The following is a 25,743-nucleotide window of genomic DNA, read 5'->3' on the forward strand; positions in this document are numbered from 1 at the left end:
TTTCAAGCAGAACAAATCAGCAAAGCAAATATATTCAGACAGTGATATAAACTGAACCGATGACCAATTCTGCAAAGCATATGGCTGCAGAGAGGAAGCACTGGGGGTACATTCAAGGCCCTGTTGAAAGAAACACAATTCTTGTCCTTCTGGCTAATACAAGCCTGGAACCGGATCCATCTACAGGAGATCTGCTGGGAGCAACAACTAGCTGGCCTCAGAACATAACCTGGAAAATAAACGTGCAGAGTTGCACCCCTGGAGCGCATTTCTCTGCTCCTCATGCCTGTTACCAAGAACACGGGGCTTGAAGATCCTCCGTTTTCTAGTTTCTCCTATATTGGGTTCTTTACATTTCTCATTCCAGATCCCTGCTTTGGAATGCCTGGGCCAGCAGGGTGGTTGGTTTCTATCCCGACAGGATTTCTCCGCCCGGTTCATCGGTTCTCAGAACGGGGGAGAACATTTAGTGCTTGCAGCGCTTTTCACATGGGATTTCAGTCGCCCTCACAACAGCCCTGCAAGTCTGATCCGTATGACTATTCTCACATTGCAAAGGAGGGGGTGAGCAAGAGAGACAGGGAGCAAGTGCGTCCTGCTTAAGGCCACCCAAGGAGGCCTTGGCAAATTGAAGCTGAGGATTCGTGGCTCAGTGCTTTCCCGGGGCCCTCTGATACACGGGCTCCCAACTTCAGCCCCCTTGGCTGGGGCAAAAGGCCTTCCAGGTGAAGATGGTGGGTGTGGCTCAAATATCACCTTCTGTCGTCATCTTCCTTGCTATGATGTCATAGCGAAACTGGGCAGGTTTCTTTAACCCATTGCACAGGGGCCAGTCTAGAGATGAAAAGGCACAGGAGTTGCATCTCTGCTTGGTTCAGAGTTCATCTCTGGGCTGCAGCCCCTTGGACTCTACCCCGGACTCTGAGTATTGCTTGCTCCTCCGGCCAGCGGATCTCGCCCTTCCCTTGGGAGCAGGAGGCTCTGGAGAATCTCCGGCGCTGCGGCCAGCTTCGGCATTCTCCTTGTCGGCCAAATGTGACTCTTCCTGTTCCGCCAGCTTCCGTTTCACCAGCTCTTCCGCCTGGGCCCTTTCCTGCAAAAACCAAGAGAGACTGGGGATTATTTGTGAAAAGGGGAAATACTGTTTTGTGCCACTGTGTGGCTCTCCTTGAAAAACAGTTTGGTGCAGTGGTTAAGAGCAGCGGCCTCTATTCTGGGGAACTGGGTTTGATTCCCTGCTCCTTCACATGCAGCCAGCTGGGTGACCTTGGACCGGTTACAGTTCTCTCAGGGCTTGCTCAGGCCCACCTACCTCTATTTTAATTTTGTTTGTTTGTTTATTTATTTAGATTTTTATACCGCCCTTTCCTATGGCTCTGGGCGGTTTGCATAAAACATTTTGGAACATGTGCATAGAACACTATCAATATCAATATAAGAATAACAATGCAATACCAACTAGAATAGCATTTCAACCATAACTTTGACACTCCCTTGGTAGGTTCGACCTCTTGGTCTGGGGAGGGGGGGGACCTGTAGATGTTATGGGTCAGTCGGCCTCAAGCAAATGCCTGGTGGAAGAGCTCCCTTTTGCAGGCCCTGCGGAACTGTGGAAGTTCGGGCAGGGCTCTGATCTCTGGGAGCTCGTTCCACCAGGTGGGGGCCAGGACTGAAAAGGCCCTGGCCCTTGTTGAGGTCCCATGTGCCTCTTTAGAGGATAGGAAGGGGAGGTGATTGTAAGCTGCTTTAAGACTCCTTTAGGTACCAAACACATGGTACAAACCACCAGCTCTCCTTCCTCTTCTTCTGTTGCAAAACATATGCAAAATCTCCCCCTCCCCAAGTCCCTTTCCCAAAGCATTAAGAAACCTTTGTGCTCCTAAAATCCCATCTGCTGTTATTTATGCCTGAAAATCCGCTGACGGTCCTCTTTGTCAAGTTTTTTGGACAACGTCTCCGATCCTTGCTCTCCTTCCCCTCGCTTCCCAATTCCGTCTTACCTGTTCCGAATGCTCTGGAGAGAGGGTGTACCAGAGGGCAATAGCGCAGCGTCTCCCGCGGGTCACGGCCCACACACCATGGGGGTTCTCCCCACCAGAACTGAACGCCACGAGCCTCCCACATTTTGGCCGCACCTGGGCCTACCCGAGAAAGAGAAGGGCGGAGGGAAAACAGTAAATAAATGCTCCTTATTTGACCTGCCCCTTCTTCATCCACCACCCGGCGCAAGAACTGTCCTTCTGGGATCTGTGATAAGCGGGAAACAAGGAGAGGATGTTCTGGAGCAGAGTTCTGTGCAGACTTGGAGAAGAACAAAGGGAAGGAGAATAGAACACAATGCAAAGGGAGAAGAAGTTTACGTTTGCCCTGGGGCAAACATGGCTGAATTTGCCTTTGGTTGCCCCATGTGAATCTGTAGTGTGCTGGATCGAGGGGTGGAATCCCACCCCAGGCACAGTACCGGTGCCCTCCCTGTTCCTGCTAAACAGATAAACAGACCTATCCACTGACAATATGATAAATAAAGAAAAATGTCCTATTTTTGTGGTTTTCCTTGTTTCTTTATTCTTTAGGACTTCTGTCAAAACTGAATCCAGGTAATCTCCGTTTTCAGTTCTTTCATCAGTGACAAGTCCTTATATATATTAATAGTATAATACTGGCCACAGGCTCACATAGGTAATGGGATACCAGTCTGTATTGACCGTCCTTCTTATACTTTTGTACTATATCCAAGCTATGACTCAGACTCACAGTAACAGTCACGGCATCCATCTCAGTGAAGAAGAGGTTTCCTCCTTGGAAGTCGTCGTTCAGGTACAGGATTGCACTGCAGAGGAGATCAGAGAAGGGTTCATAATCCTTGGCTTCCCGTACATCACAATGCAGAGGAGGCGGGGATGCCAAGAGGATGAGTGACACACAACTATGGTTGTTACAGAATGCCACAACTGCATGGCGTTTTCTGTATCCCCTCGCTATCACAGTAACATGCACCTGCAGCCATCGTGCACATGAGAGTCATGAGAATGTAGAACTGGGTCAAGATCCATCCAGCTCAGTGTTCTTTTTCCAACTGTGGCTCATCAAGAGCTTCTGGGAAGCTGAGTTGCAGGACTTAACAGGGGTAAACTTCTTCTGAACATGGAGCTTCCACTGAGTTATCATGGCTGATAACCTCTCCCATCTTCCAGAGATTCCTCTAAGCTCCCTTTGAAGCTGGGACAGCTCTCCAGATGTCCATGGACAACAACTGCCATGAGGCTCCTGGGAATTGTAGTCCATGGACATCTGGAGGGCTGCTGTTTGACTATCCCTGGTCTAGGGCCTCAACCACAGGCCCTGCAGAACTGCTTTCTGCCCCCCAGGTTAACGGCATAAATAATAGTAATAATCGTTAACTAAATAATCTTTATTATAGCCTGCCCTTCCCTGGTAGGCTCAGGATAGGTAATAAAACCATCGAAACACTTAAATACAATTCCAATAAATAAACTGAAAAAAAACCCTTCTGAGGCAGGGATGGGTCAGCATTAGGGTAGATTTCGTCAGGCGGTTCTTAAATGTTTCAGATACTATTCCGATAGGGAGGGAGGTATTTTGTTGGTGTTAATTTCCTGGCCTTGACCATAAACAAATGTGGTAATTCCATGATAGCTCAGAGGAGACCCGCTTAGATAAACTATTAAATGGCGAAAACCTGTCTTTTTCGAGCCAAGTGGCCAAATTCTGTGCTTATTTGAGCAGAGCCCGAAATAAGATAACTGACAGTAATAGTGGATAAGGTATATTATGATGTTTTATGCTTAAGCTTCATATTCTTTTATGTGATTTTAGTTTATCTGTGGCTTTTTTGATTCCCTGCTCCCCCACATGCTGGGTGACCTTGGGCTAGCCCCTGCACTGATAAGGCTGTTCTGACCAGCAGTAATATCAGGGCTCTCTCAGCCTCACCTCCCTCACAGGATGTCTGTTGTGGGGAGAGGAAGGGAAGGAGAATGTAAGCCCCTTTGAGACTCCTTCAGGAAGAGAAAAGCAGCATATAAGAACCAACTCTTCTTCTTCAGTAATATCAGGGCTCACTCAGCCTCACCTCCCTCACAGGGTGTCTGTTGTGGGGAGAGGAAAGGGAAGGCGAATGTAAGCCGCTTTGAGACTCCTTCAGGTAGAGAAAAACAGCATATAAGAACCAACTCTTCTTCTTTTTAGTGTTTTTACCTGCATTTGATATCTGATGGTCTATGACTACAATAATAAACTAATAATAATATCAAATGTGGTACTTAGACGTACCACCTGCCTAAACATTCACTGTCTCACCTGTAGTCTCTGTAGATGTAAGCAGGAGGCTCCTTCCAACACGTGTTCCCTTCCGGGTCCAAAAGGCAGTTGTCCGCATGGACTGGGTGACTGAGGTCCATGCGCCCCTCCTGTTCCCCTGTAGGGAGATCCACAAAAGCCATCACTGCCCTTGTTCTGGGGTCCACAAGTCACAAGAGCTGCTTCCACTTCCACTCCCCCACCCCTCTGCTAAGAACAAAGGCTGCAACCCTTTGCTTCTGCCGTAGTGTCGTAGTTAAGAGCGGCGGGCTCTGGAGAACTGGGTTTGGTGTCCCACTCTTTCATACACAGTTCTCTTAGAGCTTTTCTCAGAGCAGTTCTCTCAGAGCTCTCTCAGTCCCACCTCCCTCACAGGGTGACTTTTGTGGGGAGAGGAAGGGAAGGCTATTGGAAGCCGCTTGGGGACTCCTTTGGGTAGAGAAAAGCAGGGGATTAAAAAACCAGCTTTTTCTTTTGCCAGAAGAGGGCAGTGCAGATTTTGCAGCAGACGTAGCTAGAGGACAGTTTCTACAGAACAGCAGCTGTGTAGTACTTTTTTCTTTGCTCTCAAATCACAGCTGATTTATGGCAAACCTCATAGGGTTTTCAAGGCATGTGACATCCTGAGATGTTTTGCCATTGCCTGCCTCTGCATGATGACCCTGGGATTCCTGGAAGGTCTCCCATCTGAACACTAGCCAGGGCTGACCCTGCTTAGCTTCCCAGGAGATCTGGCTAGCCTGAGCTATCCAGGTCAGGGCACTCTTTTATTAGGACAGATCAAACTGGAAGTTTTCTAGCTCACCAGGGCTCTTTGTGCGGCTGGGTGTTTCAGAATTTGAAAGGGCAAGAGAGCAGAAGGCCAAAATCTCAGGACAGTTTTTAAGGTCTGATCTTGCAGGTACCCTTTGTGAAACACAAGCAGGCAATTTGCTTCTTCACTCTGTTGCTGTTAACTCTATGTCTTTGTTGTTAAGATCAAAGCCAGCAAGCTCTGCTTTCTACCTTCTTGTGTTTAACTCAAGAAGGTAGAATAACTCAGGTGAGTTCAAATGCTTGCGCAGCCTATGGTGCTGATTTTGTCCTCGTTTTCAGATTTCACACGGACCTTTATTTATTTATTTGTTTGTTTGTTTGTTTATTTATTTATTTAATATTTGCTTTTGTTGACCACCACTCCCAGACCCTGCCAGCTCATGACGGCTTACAGTAAAATCATAAAAGCCCTAAAATACAGGTACAAATACTGGCAGCAAAATCCAATCTACATCCTGCCCCCCTCTGCCTGTCCGTGCCCGACAGCAAGCCTACACTACCACCCGGGGATGGGTGGGGGACTCCTGTCCAGATGTCTGCCACGTGGACCTATATAGGGAAGGACCCGATCTTCCTGGCCCAGCCTCAGCCAAATGCCTGGCGGAAGAGCTCTGTCTTGCATGCCCTGTGGAACCGTAATAGCATCGTCAGGGCTCTCAGCTCTTCCAGGCGCTCATTCCACCAGGTGGGGGCCAGGACTGAAAAGGCCCTGGCCCTGTTTGAGGCCAGGCGTACCTCCCGGGGGCCAGGAACAACCAACAGATTCAAACCTGCAGAGCGGAGGGTTCTATGGGGGGCATAAGGAGACAAGCGGTCCCTCAGATATGCGGGGCTCAGGCCACAGATGGTCTTGAAGATAAGAACCAAAACCTTAATCCTGTTCCGGAAGCTAACTGGTAACCAATGCAGCTGCCTCAACAGAGGCTAGATATGGGCCCTCCAGGATGACCGCATGAGGACCCTAGTAGCTGCATTTTGCACCAACTGCAATCTCCCGATCGGAGACAAGGGCAGGCCGCAGAGAGCGAGTGACAGCAGTCTAGTCTGGAAGTGACCACTGCATGGATCTTGGCGGCCAGGTGTTCTGGACTAGTAGCTGCGCTTGGCAAAGATGGTAAAACACCACTTGGGCTACCTTCATGACCTGTGCCTCCCTAGATAGGGAGGCATCAAAGATCACCCCCAGGTTCCTGGCGGTGGGCACAGCTGTAAGCTGCACCCCAACCAGGGAGGGTAAACGTGCTTCCTGGTTCTGCCCCCTTCTACCCAGCCACAGGACCTTTGTTGAGTTTCAGGCGACTCTGCCTGAGCCATTCAGACACCGCTTCCAAACATCTGGCAAATGTTTCTGGGGCAGAGTCCATCCATCAGGAGACAGAGCAGGGTGTCATCCGCATACTGGTGACACCTCAGCCCAACGCTCCGGACCAGCTGTGCCAGAGGGCTCATATAGATGTTAAATAGCGTGGGGGAGAGTATCGCCCCCTGCGGCCCCCCACAGGGGAGCGCAAAGGGGCATAATAACTCCCCCCCCACTTCCACCCTCTGTCTGTTGTGCAGAGGGGAAGGGAAAGGTGTTCATAAGCCACTTTGGGACTCCTTTAGGTAGTGAGAAGTGAAGTATAAAAAACCCAGCTCCACTCCTCTCTTCCCCAATAGCCCTGACCAGCCCCATCTCTTTGCAGGTGGAAGCTAAGCAGGGCAGCCCTGCTTAATACTTGGGTGGGAGACCCCCAAGGGACGCTGGGTCCCCTATGCAGAGGCAGGCAATTTCAAACCACCTCTGCTCATGTCCGTCTTGACAATCTCATGCTCCAGGGGCCCCAGAAGTCACCTGTGACTTGATAGCACACAACTGTTATTAAACCATCAGGCTGTTTACGATGGTTTTTCTACGAGGGACCCGGCCGGTTCGGTGCTGTAGAAAGAAAACAGGCAAACTTGCTCGCTCACTATGCAGCGCAGGTCTCCATCCCCAGGGAGGTTCTCTGGGGCCAACCTCCTTGAAATCGGTACGGGTTGCACAGGAGAACTTCCCTGCAGATTACGCTTTGCGGCTCTGATCTGCCACTTCCCAATTTGCCAGTTTTAAAATCAGGCAAAATTGGCTGTCTGCAGCAGACGGTTGATCTCAGTCTCTGTTGCGTGGCTGTCCCTGGGCAGGGAGTCTCAGTAGCATTGGGGGATCGTAAGAAGAAATGGAGACTCACCACACGTGGAACCATCCAGAGGCACTTCCACAAATAACACTGAAAGCTCCTTTGAAGCACGCTTAACCTCCCACGAGCTGTCCCACCGACTCATCAAGAACGCTACTCTCTACTCCAACTAACAATGACTCCCCAAAGCCTCGGTTGGAGACTCCCGGAGCCCCCAGACGTCACTGAAGCTTTAACTTTAACAAGATAAAATGCAATCAAATAAAAGATTCACCAAACATTTAATGTCAGCCATGCGTTGGAAGTTCAGTGCTTGGGACTTAATTCCCATGGCTGTGGGGGCCTGATTCAAATCAGGACCTTGGCAGACAGGAAGAAGGGGGCTTCAACCCCACCACCCACACCCAGACACACACATTATCTTCTCGACCTGGAACGGGCCTGGGGAAGTGTCTCTTGCCCAGCAGGAGAAACTTACACTAAATCCATTTTACATGTAAAACTCAACAGTAGGGTAAATTACGACTCTCACTGTGTTGGTTTGAAGCAACAGAGTAAACTTTGGGACCAGGGGCAACTTGAAGACCAACAAAGTTTAACTTCTGGGTATAAGCTTTGTGGGCATGCACACTTCCTCAGCATTTGAGAGCGAAAGACAGACCGGTTGGGGGTGCCGTCAAGAGGGTCTTACCCTCCGCAGCTGTTCGGCAGACGAGGTGCGTGAACGAAAAGTAGAGTCTCTTCGCAGGGGTGAAGTACGATTCCACAATCTCCCGGGATTTCTCGCTGGCTTGCAGGAGCAGTTTGGCATCCCTCCAGTTCACCGTGCCCTCCTCGGCTAGCTGCAGATGGGGGGGAGAGGGGGAAGGAGGGACACACTGGTGCAAAATGGCACATAGATATGTGTGTGATATAAATGTTAGGTGCGCTTGGGTGTTGTGTGCATGGTATGTAGTGGAGGGGGGGGGGAAGGACAACACGCAAAAAACAGATGTAGCATCACCCCTAAGGAATATTGGGAAAGGGGGAGACAGAGAGAGAGAGAGAGAGAAAGCGAGAGGGAGAGAGAAAGAGAGAGAGATCCTCTCCCTTTTAGAGTTCTGTACTAAGAGCCTCTTGTGGCGCAGAGTGGTAAGGCAGCAGACATGATGTCTGAAGCTCTGCCCGTGAGGCTGGGTGTTCGATCCCAGCAGCCGGCTCAAGGTTGACTCAGCCTTCCATCCTGCTGAGGTTGGTAAAATGAGTACTCAGCTTGCTGGGGGGTAAATGGTAATGACTGGGGAAGGCACTGGCAAACCACCCCGGATTGAGTCTGCCATGAAAACGCTAGAGGCTGTCACCCCGAGGGTCAGACATGACTCGGTGCTTGCACAGGGGATACCTTTACCTTTACTAAGCTGCAAAGTGGTAAAGACACACGTGCTTTCTTAGCCCATGGTAAAGCAAGATATGAGGACGCTACCACACTCTTTCTGGCTGATTCTCCCTCCTGGTTCATTCGTTTACCTCCTTCCCTCGCAAGCTATTGGGCACACACGGAGTTCTGCTATGTCCCTGCACAATCAGTGATCATGGCTCTTCTGCAAGGCCTAAGAGCAGAGTGCATGATGGAGAGCCTCTCCTGCCGGGTGGCAACAAGCAGTCCTGGAAGAAGACCACTGGCCCCAACACTGGCCAAAAGCAGGCAAGCAAGGACAGGAGAATGTAAATGGGCCTGTAGGCATCACGGGTGCAATGCCTCCAGACCTCGCTGTCAGGACGCTAGGAGTGCCGTCCCAAAAGTTCCCTTTAGACAGAACACGCAGGAAGCCCAGGCACTGGGATAAACAGATGTTAGTCTTGATTTAGGAAACAGGCAGCAAAGGAAGATCATAGGCAGGCAAGCATGGTTGAAGACAAGTTAGTGATTCCTTTGGACCCCCTCTCCCACCCCCCATAAGTGCTGAGACACTTACCTGCAAAGCCCTGAGCACTGTTAGCCCTTCAAATCTCTCATGTGGGGTGTGTGGGGAACGCCGGCCACGATACCCGTCTCCTGAGCCACCGGCTGCCTGAAACAAAGATGGAAGAAGAGGAGGAAATAAAGAGCTGTTCTTTTGCACCCTGCTTTTTACTACCCGAAGGAGCCTCAAAGCAGCCTTCCCTTCCTCCCCCTACAACAGACACCTTGTGAGGTAGTTCAGGCTGAGAGAGTCTTGAGAGAACTGCGACTGGGCCAAGGTCACTCAGTAGGCCTTAGGTGTCTCAGAGGGGCTTCCAATTGCCTCTCCTCACTCTCCCCACAATACACACTCTGTGAGGTAGGTGAGGCTGAGAGAGCCCTGGGAGAACTGTGACTGGCCCAAGGTCACTCAGTAGGCCTCAGGTGTCTCAGAGGGGCTTCTAATCACCTCTCCTCTCTCTCCCCACAATAGACACTCTGTGAGGTAGGTCAGGCTGAGAGAGTCCTGAGAGAACCCTGACTGGCCCAAGGTCACCCAGCTGGCTGCCTGTGGAGGAGTGCAGAATCAAGCCAGGTTCTCCAAATTAGAGGCCCCCGCTCTTCACCAAGACACTGGCCCTCTACACTGGCTCCTGATGACAGTGTGAAGGACATAAGAACACGAGAAGAGCCCTGCAGAATCAGCCCAGTGGTCCATCTAGTCCAGCATCCTGCCTCACCCAATGGCTAACCGGTAAACGAACAGGGCACAGAGGCTGAGGCCTACTCCTGATGCGGCCTCACAGCACTGGAATCCAGGGCTTCCTGCCTCTGTGGAAGGCTCCCTTCAGCTACCATGGCTGGCAGCTGTTGATGGGCCTCTTTTCCGTGAATCTCTCTAGCGCCCTTCCAGCGAGGGACCCAGCACTGTTCTCCGTGCCCCCACAACCTTCATCGCCACCACAGCTCTCCTGCGGTTGGCAAGGGTGGTGCTGGAGTTTGGCCGGCACCCGTCTTCACCTTGGCCAAGCGAAGGACGTCTTTGCATTCTGATTCGGTCAGGACTCTGTCCATGACGACCCTTTGAGAGCCATTGAGCTGCTGGGAGTCCATGGTGATGGTCACGCCCTCAAAGGGCAGCAGGCCTGCAGTGGGGTGAAATGTATTTATTTACAGCATTTTAGATTTATTTTCCAAGCAACAAGTCGAGCCAACCCAATACACAACGGCCAACGAAGGCATCTGAATCAGTCCAATCGCCTTCTAAAGTAGGGAAATTTTGCATCCTCTGCAACAATTTAAGAGGGCTGCGGAAGGAACGAGAAATTTAAGAGGCTTGTGAGAGTCTATTGGCCCAAGGACCTAGAATTAGGTTTCTCACCCTCCTCCTGTGCTACTAATCTTAACCGATGTCCTGGTTTAGATAGGGAGTGCCAGTCCCCCGGGGATGCCATTTCCAACTCAGAAAGTGATGAAAACAAATACCTTAAACCCAGGAGGAGGAGGAGGAGGAGGAGGAGAAGAAGAAGAAGAAACTAACACCCCCCTTCTGATAGCCATATTCTGTGCCGGTGGGAGCTACCCAGCCATCAGGATCATGCAGATGTGCATAGATAAGGAACCCTTCCCAAGTCGTATCCCTGTGCCTAAAGGAAAGCAAAGGAGGACATCTGCTCTTCTAACACAGTTCCCTGTTCTGATATCTGTGAGTATCAACACTTATTAGCATCACCCTGTCAGGCTCTGTTACAATTCTTAAAAGTGCCATCAGATCGCACTTGGATGGGCATTGGATAAACATCTGGAGCAGAGGTTCACCAGTGGCTTTTAGCCACAGCGTACTGGTGGCATACTGTGTCTGGGGCAGTGATGCTCTGTGTACTTGGTGCTTGAAGGGCCACAGTTGGAGGGCTTCTGGAGTTCTGGCCCCACAGGTGGACCTCCTGGTGGCTCCTGGTCATTGTAGTCTACGGTCATCTGGGGAGCTGCAGTTTGGCCACCCCTGCTCTAGGCCGTCCCCTTCCCGTGAAAATGTTCAGCCCTTTTGCCCTGCAGCTCTGCTTTTGCCACTCACCTCTTGGCTGCTGCTGCTGCTGCTGTTCCGTCTCTGGGGCCTCCAGCCTCTGCTTCTCTTGCTCTTCTCTGGGGGAGGGAATGCAGAAAGGACTGTCAAAACCAGGATTCAAGGGCTTGAGGCCATCCCTCCCCCCCAACAAAAAAGCTCAGCCACAAGCACTTCTGTTCATGATTTCTGTTTCAATGCTTGCCCTGTTCAAAAGGAGCCACCTCTCTCCATGGAAGTTTCAAGATGTCCCTCCCCCTTTACCTGGGCCTAGCTCAGAACACCTGTGGGGCTTACCTGTGTATTGCCTTCATGCCCTCTGGGATCAACTCCTCCGGAGTCCACGGATCCTACAGAAACAAACCAACCTTTGTGGCTGCACAGTGACAGACCTAGTCCCCCCCCCCATTGCTGCACACTAGAGGACACAGATCCTATGGTTTGTGTTGCCTCCCCCAAGGATGGCAAACGGTTCCATTACATGGGGAGACCAGCCTTCAGGTGGGATCTGGAGAGCCCTCAATATTACAGCTGATCTCTTGGCAACAGAAATGAGGAAGAAGAGCTGTTTTCCTGTACGTCGCTTTTCACTACCCAAAGGAGTATCAAAGGCACTTACAATCACCTTCCCTTCTTCTCCCCACAACAGACACTCTGTGAGATAGGTGAAGCCGAGAAAGCTCTGAGAAAACTGTGTGTGGCCCAAAGTCACCCCAGTAGGCCTCACATGTCTCCAAGGGGCTTACAATCGCCTACCCCTCCTCTCCCCACAACAGACACCCTATGAGGTAGATGAGGTTGAGAGACCTCTGAGAGAACTGTGACTGACCCAAGGTCACCCAGCTGGCTGCATGTGGAAGAGGGGTGAGGAATCAAACCCGGCTCTCCAGATTAGAGGCTGCTGTTCTTAATCACTACATCAAGCTGGCTCTCAACTGTTCCCCTGGAGAAATCGGCGGCTTAGAAGATGGACTGTATGGCCTTATAGCCCACTGAAGTCCCTTTCCCTCCCCAACCCCTGCTCTCTGCAGGATCCACCCCAGAGCTGGCAACCCTACCCAGTCCTCACACACACCCCAACTAGTCTACACAACAGGGATCACTGTGGGACTACAACAGGCTAAGCCGGGGGGTGGCCAAACTGTAGCTCTCCAGGCGTCTGGGGACTACAATTCCCATGAGCAGCCAGCAGTCACAAGTTTTCCACCCCTGCACTTAACAGTTTGACTGGCTGGCTTCCTTCAGTAAGCACAGAGCTCTCCTGCCTGAGGAAAATAAACGCCTTGTGTCGTTATCAAGAATGTTCCCGCACTCCTGGCTTTGGGGATTTGCCCCCCTAGAGCAGCAGGGGCCCTCTGGAAGGACCTCGCCCTGTTCCCTTAAGATGGCAAATCTTCCCAGGACAGGAGGAAAGATCTCCTCCAGACTTTTAAGCCAAATGCCCAGATAACAACTTGCTGGATTGGGATCCTCAGGTGAGGAAAACAAGCCAGTCGAGATGAGGCCCAGAAGAGCCCACCCCTTCCAAAGGAGGCCGTGCCTACTTACGGGGTCATCAAAAGTTTCTCCAAGGTGCTCCACGGCATAGTAGATCAGTTTCTTTTCCATGAGGGACCTCTGAATGTAACTGCGAATTGCCTGTGGATAAAACTGAGCTGTTCATGCCACATCATGTAAAAACCCTTCCAGTTTCACTTGAGTGGGAACACCTCGGCAGAACGTTCCGGAAAATATACCCTGCCATCTCCCCTGGCAATGAATCCTTCTCCTCTCTCTCTCTTGGGCCCAAACTTAGAGGCACAGTTTTTTTTAAAAAATTGGATATAGGCTGCAGAGAATGGTGGTTAACTTTTTTAAAAAGGGGGGCTGTTCAGGCTCGGAAAGTTGTTGGTGGGGGAGACAGGGTTCGTCCCATCCCCAGCTGATTCCCCCTGCCAAAATATTGTCTGGGCAGAGTCATTTCCTCAGTTTTGTTGCCCCACATGCATAAAACACCTGTGGAGAAGCAATTTTTCAGGCTTCAAGGAGCCCCGGAAGTGATGTCAGCTGGCCACGTCTCCCAGCCACGCCCCCCGGAAGTGACATGTTGCTGGAAGTGACATCACCACCCGTGTTAACAGGCAGTCTCTAGGAGGACTGAGGGAGGGAGAGAGGAAGCAGTTTAAGGCGGGAATAGGCATGCAGGCTCTGCCCCCTCCCTCAGAACCACGAGAGACCCCACTCATGCTTGCGAGAGAGGAGGGGGAGCCATGGAAGTGAACGGTTCCCTGACTTGTGGCTGAATCCATGAAGGCAGGAGGGGAAAGGCCACAGACCCCCACTGGAGCTCCCATGGACTCTCAAGGACCCTGATTGGCCCAGGAGGACCAGGGAGACAGATTCCAGGCTGGGCGAATATCACCAGTACCTCTCTGGCGACTACCGATGCTTTGGCTCCCAGGGCCGCCTGATACTGCTTCATCTTCTCCAGCATCCTCTCGTCCGAGGGGTAGAAGAGCAAGTAGGTTGCCGCACATTCGGCCGCGAGGGTCTGGTTCCCGACTGAAAGAGAGCGGAAAGTCAAGGCACTCCCCCCTCCTGGCCACGTTTCCCACCATCCCGGAGAGAGACAGCTCCAGGCTTCCCCGCAGCCTGCTTGGGGCTTGTATACCTTGGCCATAGGCAAACTGCAGCAGGTCAAAATGAGAAGGGATGAAGTCCTCTACGGAAGACACCCTCCCCGGCTTGGTGCTGATGTCCAGGACGCACTTCTGCCGGCATTTCAACACCTGGATGTAGTGGGCTGGGAGGCAAAGAGAGAGCATGATGGTCTCCAGTCTGGTAACTTCCAAGGGCTCAACAACATGCTACAATAGCTTCATGTTCCTGTCCCGCCTATGTTTTCGGTAACTGCGTCATCTTGCTGCCTGATTGTCGGCCCAAGAGAGCCAGTGTGGTGTTGTGGTTAAGAGGGGTGGCTTCTAATCTGGCGATCTGAGTTTGAGTCCCAGCTCCTCTATGTGAAGCCAAGCTGGGTGACCCTGGGCCAGTCACAGCCCTGATAGTGCTGTCCACACAAAGCAGTTCTCTCACAGCTTTCTCACCCCCACCTCCCTCACAGGGCGTCTGTTGTGGGGAGAGGAAGGGAAAGTGATTGCAAGCCACTTTGAGATTCCTCCAGTCAATGAAAAGAAGAATTCTTCTTCTTCTTAAATCCTCCACCTCTGCTAATCAACAAGACTGCAAGTTGGGCTGCTGGCCTCAAGTAACAGTTTGTGAAAGTTTCTCCCAGGGGAAGCTGTCCTCTGTGAGATGCCTTTGCCTCAGCCTGCAGCAGGGAAAGATTCCTTATCCTTGAGGCAGTGAGACAGACAGGAATTCCCCTTTCTGATCTCTCTGACGCTATCCGTTTAAGGTTAGGCGGAGTCTCTTAGGGGCAACCTCCTGTGTCCTGTTTCTTCACTTCCGCTCTGCCTGCTTGCAGTAAGGAAGATGTAGAGATACCCTCCTGCATCTCTCCCCATCCACCTAGCTAGATTAGATTAGGGACTAGATTAGATTAGGGACTAGCTATCTAGAATGGAGTTATCTAATAAACAGCTGCTCTAATAGCTTAATAGCACAACCAGACCCTGCGCTTTCTTTCTTTGTTGTTATTGGCCTACGCACACTCCATGCTGTGCCCACTCACATAATTAAGCACACTGACTTTTCTGGCTATGGCACACCCATACCACAGGGCCCACCACTCCATATCCATCTCCTCTGAGGTTTTAAAACACTGCGGAGGGGCTCTGCAAAAACTGCCTCTTTCTGGGGAACGCCCTTCCTGCCTTGGATCCCCACGAAAGGCTAGGCGCAGAACAAATGTCAACAAATGCTCACTGTCTGCCAACGTTCCCAATTCCACTATGCAGATCTGGAATATGAAACTTTAAAATGTGAAAGTTGTCAATGACAAATGCTGTCATTTTATTGGCAATTTCTGGAATGTTTTGGAGGTGGCAGACATGACATCTCAGAAGCTGGCCACTGATGTAGGAACAGGCCGAAATAGCACAGCGCGATAAAGTAGAATACTCAGGCGAACCAATATTTGGAGTGCATGGAACCAGAGGGGAGACACAGCGTAGAAGAGCGGGCAGCAAAATCAGGTTTACCGCTCAGGACTTTCTGTTCATTTGCCAATGGTGTCAAGGAGCAGAGGAGACAGGAAGAATCAAGATCGAGAAAAAGGGCAGATCTAAGAAAAAACGCCAGAAATAAGTTTAGTGAAAGAAACAGAAAGGTTAAGATCTGCCAACTGGCTGGTGATCCCTGGCCCAAACAAGCATGGCGGTCTTCAACGAGGGCCAGAGCTTTTTCTGTCCTGGCCCACACACAAGCTCCCTGAAGACATCAGGGCCCTGCCCAAACTCCCACAATTCCGCAGGGCCTGCAAAAGGGAGCTCCTCCACCAGGCATTTGCCTGAGACCGACCACAGGTCCCCCCCACCTCTGACATCCCCTCCATGGCCTGAACCAGCCTGACCTCTCTAGGGGCTTTAGCTAAATTTCTGTTCTTGTTATATTGTTGTTGTTGGGATCACTGAAGTTGTGTTGTTTAGAACCACTGTTGGATTGTTATTGTTGTATTTGACTATGTTGCAAGTTGATTCGTTCCACGTATCCCCCTACGATGTTGTATGTAAACCGCCCTGAGCCATATGGAAGGGCAGTATAGAAATCAAATTAATCAAATTAATAAAAATAAATAATCCAAATTCGTAAATCTATCCAAACTATACATGGGATTATGCCTTGTGAGTGAGGCCTTACTTCTGAGTAAACCCGCACAGGATCAGGCCATGTTGCGTTATGTCTGTAGACCTGCCGAAGATCAACATGTGCCAGATTCAGACAGTTTAAAGTGACAGTCACCAATAGCACGCCCTGACAGGCAGCTCTTTTGTTCTATATGTGTAGATATGTTGGGGTTTTTTTGGTGGGCTATTCAGTTCGGTTTTGGTTCTGCTGCCATCATGCTGGGGCTGCAATAAAAAGCTGAAATCATTTCCCAGTGTCCTGGCCATTGAATCCACAGATCTAACAGGCCACCACTTAGTTTTGTTTCTAAACAGGATAATTTAAAAGATCCAAACCAGCCCTAGCCTCCGGTTAACAGAAATTAGAAATTCAACACCCAAAGAAAACCAGTCCAGAAAAATCAATTCCTCCCTCCCCTCCTATCACAGGTCAGGATCTCTGTCATTCTGTTCACGTACAAATACTTACTAGCAACAGTCAGAAGAGGGTGAATAAAAGGAAGAAGAGTTTTTGACGTGCAGGAGAAACGGGTGAGATGCAGCGATCAATATTTGAAGCTTGGGAAGAAGAAAGAAGAATGAAGGCGATTTGTAGGCATCACAAAGGAGGGAAAGCAGAGGCAGCTCCGTCAAAGTGATGCAGATCAACCAATTCCACAAAGTGCTCCTGCAAATATTGAGAAGGATCCCACAATCTGTGGATTGGCTCTCCGGGCCTGAGGAAAGCCTCCCCAGCCTTCAAATTGCTTGGGGGGGGGGAGGGTTTGAAAAAGGGAAAAGAGAAAAGGGCCTCCACTACCCAAAGGGGAATGAAAGATTCAGTTCCCATCTTGAGAGAAGCCAAGCAAATGAATAAACATCACATATTTATGGGCCTTCCCAACATACACAAACACGTCTACTAATACCTGGCCTGGGATCATCTTATCGGCAGCGATAAACCTTCTAGCTGACAATGATATAATGCGTTTGTATCGATACTTCTAATTATTAATTGGTTTTAATTGCTAATGTATCATTCATGTTTCATTGCTTTAACTGCATCCATAACCAGCCTCGGAAGGAAGGTTAGAAATGTAATACATAAACAAGTAACAATGTGAATTATACAGTTTCATAACCTCCACAGATTTTGTGAAGGATAAATGTGCACTGGAGCTGAAAAGCAACCCTGAGTCCAATGTTAATACGTTAATAATAAAATGCTAATAATAAAATGTTAATAAAAGGAGACAAGAGAGATAGATACAGCTCCCCCAAAAGATGCTAGCAAAAAGAAAGCCCTTTCCCCCCACTACAGTCCACCCATGCAGTTGTGGATCCAACATCTTACTTCTTTTGGTTGCAAATCCATAGCAGGAGAATATTTACCAGCCAAATACTCAAGAGGGACATTTCTGGAAGCATGTTATTTGGAGATGTGTTTTCGTGCAGGCAACTTTGCTCCCTCCCCCCAAACCGCATGCAGGGCCTTCTTTAGCCAACCAGCTGGCAGCCGCTACCTGCGATGGATTCATAGAGGCCAAGTTGAGTCTTCTCTTCCTCTTCCTCCTCCTTTTCTTCTTCCTCCTGCAGCCCCTCGCAGAGGGCTCGGCAGTCCTGGAGTGCCAGAAGCCCTTCGCTGAGCGACTCCTCCAGCCTCGCCACGGCCTGCTGGTAGTCATCCGCACCGTAATGGTGCAGCCCGGCTTCGTAGGCCACCTGCGAAGCCACAAAGCCACGGCCCCCCGTCATTTAGTGATCTTGAGAATGGTCCAGGAGTGTGGCTCTCTAATAGGAAGGTGCTGCCCTCTAGGGGTCTGTCAGAACAGCGCAGGCAAACAGAGGACTAGAGCCCCATGGAGAGCCTTGCCAACTCCAGGTGGGGAATTCCTGGAGATTTGGAGGCAAAGCCTGAAGAGAGGGGTTTTTTTCGGAAGGGAGGGACCTCTGTGGGGTATAAGGCCCAAATATTCAGTCTCCAAACAGCCATTTTCCCTGGGGGGGGGGTCTGATCTCTGTTCTTTGAAGCAGTGGTCCCCAACCCGCGGCCCGCGGCCCGAAGGCCTTGGCGCCGGGTCGCGGCTCCCTCTCCCCGCCCCCCCCGCAAGCTTGCGCCCCAGGAAACTTCTTACTGCGGGAGGGGGGAAAGAGGGAATCAGGGCCGCGCCCGCACATTGCGCATGCCGGTCCCCAGCCTCAAAAAGGTTGGGGACCACTGCTTTGAAGAACAGTGGGGATTTGTGGCAATCTTGAGGCCCCATATGAAGGCTGGCAACCTTTCCATGGACTTAAAAGCCAGCGTGGTGTCACGGTGAAGAGCAGTGGCCCCTAATCTAGGGTTTGATTCCTCTACATCCAGCCATCTCACAAGGTGTCTGTTGTGGGGAGAGGAAGAAGGGGCGGTTCTGAGCCCCTCTGAGACACATGAGGCCTGCTGGGTGATCCCGGGCCAGTCCCAGTTCTCTCAGAGCTCCCTCAGCACCACCTATCTCACAGGGTGTTTGTTGTGAGGAGAGGAAGGGGTGGCAATTGTAAGCCCCTCTGAGACACAGGAGGCCTGCTGGGCGATCCTGGGCCAGTCCCAGTTTTCTCAGAGGCGTCTCAGCCCCACCTACCTCACAGGGTGTCTGTTGTGGGGAGAGGAAGGGAAGGCAATTGCAAGCTGCTTTGTGATTCAGCTAGAGATAAATCCAGTATAAAAACACACTCTTCTGCTATCAGCTATACCTCAACTATCAACCGGGATCAAATCACCCGCTTTCCCATCATAAGGTCATGCCACTGCCTCGAAACCCCCTGACTTCATCCTGTTATCAAAATGCCCACTGTGTGCCCTGCAATTTTCTTTGTTTACAAGCTGTCCCCCACCCCTCCCTTAGCTGCAACTGGAGACCATGTGCTCATCCTTGGGAAGGGAAGAGTTTACCTCCCACAAGTATCTTTCACAAGCTGCTTCCTACCCCTGGCCAGGTTGTCTCTCAGCCAAAGTCCCCCTCCCTGTCATACTCTGGGGGATGCAAGCACTCTACGGGGCCAGCCATCTGCTGTGCTACTACCCAGGGAGATTGTCCCCCATCTGCAAAGCAGAACCTCCAGGTGAACAAAGTCCTGGAGAAGTGGAGCGAATGCAGAAGTGCATCCATTGCAGGCAGTTTCCTGCGCATGCCAGAGAGAACTGGCGTGGAACCTTAGGATCCAGGAGAGCCGGGTTTGAATCCTCCAATGGAGGCTGCCCAGGTGACCTCGGGCCAATCGCACACGGTTCCTCGGCCTAGCCTACCTCATCAGGTTGTTGTGTGGGCAAAACTGAGGCATGGAGAATGATATAAGCGGTTTGGGGTGGGGTATCTATCTGGAGGGAAAGGCTGGGTATTAACGAAGTAAATGAATAAAATACTGGGGTTTCACCCTGAAAGGAACCCCTGATCAAGAATATGGATTCGTTTTGGGCCACTTCAGCTCTCTCTTCCCAGCATCCTCTCTGAAAGGAAGCAAGAAGAGAATGCTTGCCAGGCTGGCCAGGTCAGATGGCTGGGCTAATGTTTTTAACAAATTGGCAATACACCGACACGGGGTTCCTTGTGTTCTTGAGTCTGCAAGAACCTTTGGAATCCTGGCATAGCGTGGCGGGCCCAGCCACAAAACGGTGGCTGCAGCTGACCTTCCGTCACACTGTGAAGATCCTTGTGACGTGGTGGGAGTGGCTGTCGAAGCAACATTAAAAAAAATATATCTGCACAGCCAAATCAAACCTCCAAAGAAGAAGAAGAAGAAGAAGAAGAGTTGGTTCTTATATGCCGCTTTTCCCTACCGGAAGGAGGCTCAAAGCAGCTTACAGTCGCCTTCCCATTCCTCTCCCCACAACAGACACCCTGTGAGGGAGGTGAGGCTGAGAGAGCCCTGATATCACTGCTCGGTCAGAACAGTTTTATCAGTGCCATGACAAGCCCAAGGTCACCCAGCTGGTTGCATGTGGGGGAGCAAAGAATTGAACCCAGCATGCCAGATTAGAAGTCCGCACTCCTAACCACTACACCAAACTGGCTCTCAACAGCCCTGACCTGGTCATGCCCACTTTTGAAAAAACATGCTGGAAATCAGGAAAGGTGTTGGCAGGCACCTATGGTGCCCACAGGCAACTATGGACCCCTGCATTGATGCAACAGTACATTTGCATGTCAACTGCTGCTTTAAAGCTAGTTCACAAAAGCCATGGGTGAAGAGCTGCCACGTGGAGAATGTGAGGAAACTTACCACACAGAAGCCATGTGCCGCTGTGGCATCAGCAGCTGTACCGGGTTTTCAAAGGAAAGTGTGGCCATGTGGAAAAGGCCACAGTGAATCTTCCAAGTGACAAGGCACCCCTGCCTTTACCTACAAGGCAGCTACACTCAAAATTTGCTGCTTGACAAACTCTGTCGCTTGACTAATCCTCCCCTTGGTAACAGGGTGTTACTTACTTTCTTCCTGATGGTTTGATCTCTCTCTCTTTCTTTCTCTCTCTCTCCCCCCCCCCCAATCATCCATCTACCTACCTACCTACCTACCAACCAATCGACCCACCCACCCTTTAATTTAATGTATAACCTGCCACTCCCATGCCTGACGGGATCTTCCAAATTCGGGGAAGGGTCCAAATCTAACCACCCTGGCTCCACCAAAGACCTGGCGGAAGAGCTCAATTTTACAGGCCCTGCGGAACTGAGGATGTTCTGTCAGGGCTTGCAGCCCTCCCGAGAACTCATTCCACCAGGTTGGGGCCAGGACCAATAAGGCCCTGGCCGTGTTTGAGGCCAGGTGAACCTCCTTCTGGCCAGGGACTCCCAGTAAAATTGCACCTGCTGAGGAAAGCGCCCTACAGGGTGCTTCAGAGTTGCTCAGCAGTTAGAGACAGTCTTAGAGAATAGGGCAGAAAATAATAAGAGCTGGGGTTTTTTTGTACCTGCTTTTCACTACCTGAATGGAGTCGCAAAGTGGCCTAGAATCATATTTCTCTCTCTACAACAGATACCATGTGAGGTAAGTGGGGCTGAGAGAGCTCTGTGAGAACTGTGAAGGACCCAATGTCACCCAGAAGGCCTCGTGTATCTCAAAGCAGCTTACAATCACCTACCTTTCCTCTCCACACAGCAGACGCCTTGTGAGGGAAGTGGGGCAGAGAGATCTGAGAGAACTGTGACAGGCCCAAGGGCACCCTGCAGGCCTCATGTGCCTGAGGGTAATGGGGCCGAGAGAGCTCTAGAAGAACTGTGATATGCCCAAGGTCACCCAGTCTGCTGCATGTAGAGAAGTGGGGAACCAAACCCAGTTCTCCAGATTAGAGGCTGCCACTCTTCCCAGCCACTACAGCAGGTATATCACTTTGGTATTCCTCTGACCAGGTAATAAAAACAGTACAGAAAACAACACACGGGGACACAAGTAGAAATGTTGATTTTCCGCCCAACGAGTCTCCCTGCTTCTACGAAGCGGCCTTTCCAAACAGCCTCAGAGCATCCCGGTTCCCATCAGGGCCTTACCCAATGCGGCACAGCCTCGAGATCCCGAAAGCTCTCTGCTTTCACCCCTGCCATGCGCTGGTATTTCTCCATATCCTCGCGCATCTGCAAGTGCTGAGGGTTGGCCACGAAGAAAGTGTGAGCGGACGAAACGGCCTCATCCAGCCTCTTGAGCTGTGGAGACAGAATGGCTGAGTGGAGGAGCCAGGGGGGGCTGCCACCTCTGGCTTGGGGAATTCCTGGAGGAACTGGGGGTGGGGGTGGGAGTGGACAGGATTGGGGGCAGGGAGGGGAGTCTATGGAGCCCACCCTCCCAAGCAGCCATTTCCTCCAAGGGAATTGATCTCTTCAGTCTGGAGATGACCTGTAATTCCAGGGGGTCCCCAGGTCCCACCTGGAGGTTGGCATTCCTAAAGCCATGGCAGGAGAAAAGGGAATGGCTACAGACTGTGGGATAGGGAAGAGATATTTGGCAACGTCAAAAGGCCTCTTTCAGATTAAAATGGGGTGGGTGGCAGTTTAAGAACTTTCTTATGGAACTGTATAATTACTAATGTGGCACGTTAGTGGCACAGACAGGAAGTTTTTTTTTTAAACGACAGGGATTTGTGCCTTTGACATGCGCACCTACAATACAGGTCTATGGAACAGCTTAGTACTTACTTTCCTTCAATCTCCTTTGAGCCAATGACCTTAAGCGCCAAATAAGCTGCCTTGATTTCTTTAAGGCAAAGATGTGGGAGAGGTACTTGGCCCGAAGGTAGTTTAGTTAAAACAGAGGCAATCCATAAATTGTGATAAAGAGTTATAGTGAAGACATTCTAATATTTATTTATATTTCAACTTTTATACCGCTGCTGTCAGAGACTTGTGGCAGTTTACAATAAAAGAATACAACAACCCATCCCATAAAACCCCCAAATACATTAAAAGATGGCTAATTCATTGGAGTTAACTCTCCATCTTCCCTCCCCTGTCCAGCTGCCATCAAGAGCTCTTTCGTTAGGAGCGAGGGTCCTGATCTAACTAATTTTAGGGGATCCACCAATAGTAACTTCGGGACCTCAGCCCGGCCTCAACCTGGCAGAAGAGGTCTGTCTTGCAGGCCCGGCGGAAAGCATATCATATGAGATCAGGAATAGTTTAGAATAGGGGTGGGCAAACTGTGGCCCTCCACATGTCCATGGACTACAATTCCCATGAGCCCCTGGTTTAGAACAATGGTCATTCTGAAAGCAGAACCACATATTGGATAAAAATATAGGAGTTCCTAAAGAATAATTACCCTAAACTGGTGGCCCAGGCTAGACAGATTTCAACGCATCTTGGACACTAAGCAGGGTCAGCCCCGATTAGTACTTGGATAGGAGACCAATAAAGTCTTGGGCAGCTAGGCAGAGGCAGGCAATGGCAAACACCCCCCCCCCCCCCGGTTTGTCTCTATTACTGAAAAACCCATGGCAGGGTGGTCAAATTGAGCCCCTGCCAGCATGGCCCAGGCTCATGGTAACTGTAGTCCATGAACATCTGGAAAGCCACAGTTTGCCCCCCCCGCCCTATGGTGTCTCCAATAGTTGGGTATAACAATGGCACATTCCACCTTTAAGTATAATCATAGCTTGAAATTTAGGGCCCGGGGCTTTTCCCTAACCGATGCTGCTACTGTTTCCGAATGCTGCTAGTTTGCTAATATGTTTCATATTGTTTAATGTTTACTGTTTTATGTTTTATTCCATTGATGGTTTTAGCTATCTGTTAATTGCATTGCGTACACCACCCTGAGCCAGTTTCGGGAGGGCAGTCTAGAAATTCAACAAATAATAATAATAAATAATAATAATTGGGATGCTCAACTTTCACATTTTGTTTCCAAGCTTTTAAACTCAGTATTGTGTAAGTCCGTGAAATTATTTGTAGCATTAAAAAAAAAAGCAACTACAAGGGATCATGTAAGAGTCCTGGGAGAATGTGAATTTCCTAATCTGAAGCTGGGAGAAGGGGAGGGAAAGGATGCTGATGGATCATACTATGAGATGGTGCAAAGGTTAGGCAGACTAGGACCTGAGACACCCAGGTCTGAATCCCTGTTCTGCCATGGAAGTTTTCTGCATGACATTGGATTAGTCACCCACTCTCAGCACAGCCCGCCTTGCAGGGTTGTTGTGATGATGAAATAGAAAAGAGGTGAAGAATGTAAGCCATCTTGGGGTCCTCACTGAGGAGGAAGGTGGGGGATCAATGAAGTAAAAAAAAATAAGAATGGTACTACTCATTGCCAAATCTGATAATAGGTTTAAAATAGTCCCTTTCCTTCCGCTCCCTCTATCAGGCCTTTTGGGATAGGCCAATGTGGAGCACCACAACAGCCTGTGACTGTAATTCATGTGCCTAACTCTCACCACCGCGACGCAACCCGTGTTGTGTTCTTTGCATGCGCACAGTCCCATCCCGTGACATTTAGCAGCCTACACGGAGTGGGCGACAATCTTCGGAAGCGGGGATCAGAGAACGCAAACACAGGAGATTGTTATATCAAAGGGAAACTAACTTTTGCGAGGTTTGGCTTTTTGAAGAGCATCGATGTTCTTGGGGATCTGTACATCTCGTCCCTTTGAGAATGGCACATGTTGTAGGTCGGCCTGCACATTTTTTTAAAAGGCCTAGTCCTCTACGGCAGGGGTAGTCAACCCCTGCCCCTGCCAGCAAACGCTGGCAGTGGCTCATGGGAATTGTAGTCCATGGACATCTGGAGGACCACAGGTTGACTACCCCTGCTCTACGGCTAACTTTTGAGAGGGAAACCTGCGATAGGAACAAAACCTTCCTCCTCAGTGGAAACACAAAGTGGCTTACAGCGCTCGCTCTCTCCGCCTCCATTTAGTCCTCACAACCACCCTGTGAGGTAGGCTAGGCTGAGAAGGGTGCGTCCAGCCTAAACTTCCATGCCAGCACAGGGATTTGCACTTGCCTCACCCAGGACCTAATCCCAGGACCTAACGCGACCCTGCAGCGGCACAAGTCCTCTGGAAATGCTTCGGCCACAAATGCCGGGTTATTTCATGGTATTCGGGTTGCCAGCTCAGGGTTGGGATATTCCCAGAGATTTAGGGATGGGGATTAAGAAGCGAGGATCCCTGCGGCGTAGAATGCCAGAGAGGCCCCCTCCAAAGCAGCGGGGGAGCAGGGGAGATCTCCAGGCCCCACCGGGAGCGTGGCAACCCCACGGCGAGCCCTCACCTTGAAGAAGGCCACCTGCAGGTAGTTGTAGGGCTCCCTGGCCTCGAAGTCGCGCCGGATCTCGGCGGCGGCCCGGTGCACGGAGGGCTGCCCGTCGAGGCGGCGGCCGGCGCACTCCTCCAGGCACTCGGCCCGCTGCAGCACCCGGCCGAAGAAGGCGCTCTCCCAGGGCGGCCCGAGCGGCGGCCCCTGCAGCGCCCAGCCGGCCTCGGCCTGGCAGCCGCGCTGGCACTGGCGCCGGGCGTCCTGGAGGCGCGCGTAGCCGTGCACGGAGCGCTGCAGCAGCTCGGCCGCCCGCGCCCAGTCCTGCGCGAAGTACGCCCGCACGCCGTCGGCGTAGAGCAGGTCGAAGGGGGCCGGCGGGCTGCAGGGGCCCAGCGCCACGGCCACGCTCAGCAGCAGCAGGCGGCCGGCGGGGACACGCATGGCCGGGAGGAGCGCCTTCGCTGCCTGGCCGCGGCGGGGAGGGAAGGGAAGGAAGGGAAAGGAAGGAGGCCTGCCCTGCTGGCGGAGCGGGAGAGGGAGGCGGGGAGCCGGAGGCTGGGAATGCCGAGGAGCACCAGGAGGAGGAGGGACCCGCAAGGCCCGCCCGTCTGGAGAGCCGGCCAAAGCAAGACGACCAAGGCCCAGGCGCCAGAAGAAGAGGGATTTTATACCCTCCCTTTTTTCTCTCACTACCTGCAGGAGGCCAGAAGCGGCTTACAAATCCCTTTCCCTTCCTCTCCCCTGGAAGGCAGGTAGGGCTGAGGGAGCTTTGCGAGAACAGCTCTAACGGGACCCGGCTGGCTGCACGGGGAGGAGGAGTGGGGAGTCAAACCAGGCTCTCCAGATTAGAGCTGTTAATCACTTCTCCAAAGACAGGAAAGTGGCAGTCATCGTTTTTGGGAGCCAGGGAGAAGTGTGCTGAGTGCGGGGCCTGCTGACCCTTCATTAGTACCCCCACCCACCCCTGATGTGAATGGCA

At 51.2% G+C, this 25,743-nt stretch overlaps 1 protein-coding gene across 1 annotated transcript; it reads right to left on the reverse strand.

Moving 5' to 3' along the window:
- On the reverse strand, positions 1-25,369 carry P3H3 (prolyl 3-hydroxylase 3). The gene is made up of 15 exons (XM_077345771.1): positions 24,780-25,369; positions 21,564-21,716; positions 17,565-17,763; positions 13,929-14,060; positions 13,686-13,819; positions 12,827-12,916; positions 11,576-11,628; positions 11,291-11,358; positions 10,237-10,361; positions 9,251-9,346; positions 7,987-8,137; positions 4,321-4,438; positions 2,755-2,830; positions 2,001-2,141; positions 1-1,093 (listed from the first exon to the last, which is right to left on the reverse strand). Exons 1-15 carry the CDS (start codon positions 25,203-25,205, stop codon positions 875-877), a joined length of 2,181 nt encoding a protein of 726 aa, XP_077201886.1. The 5' UTR covers positions 25,206-25,369; the 3' UTR covers positions 1-874.
- Between the last annotated feature and the right edge of the window lie 374 nt (positions 25,370-25,743).

This window comes from Paroedura picta, chromosome 7, assembly GCF_049243985.1.
Source record: "Paroedura picta isolate Pp20150507F chromosome 7, Ppicta_v3.0, whole genome shotgun sequence".
Taxonomy (NCBI): Eukaryota; Metazoa; Chordata; class Lepidosauria; order Squamata; family Gekkonidae; genus Paroedura; species Paroedura picta.

Coding starts and splice junctions, on each gene's coding strand:
- P3H3 (XM_077345771.1), bottom strand. CDS start 25,205: ATGCGTGTCCCCGCCGGCCGCCTGCTGCTGCTGAGCGTGGCCGTGGCG. Junction 11,629..12,826: donor GAGAAACTTTTGATGACCCC/GTAAGTAGGCAC, acceptor TTGTTTCTGTAG/GATCCGTGGACTCCGGAGGA. Junction 2,142..2,754: donor TGGATGCCGTGACTGTTACT/GTGAGTCTGAGT, acceptor TTTCTCGGGTAG/GCCCAGGTGCGGCCAAAATG.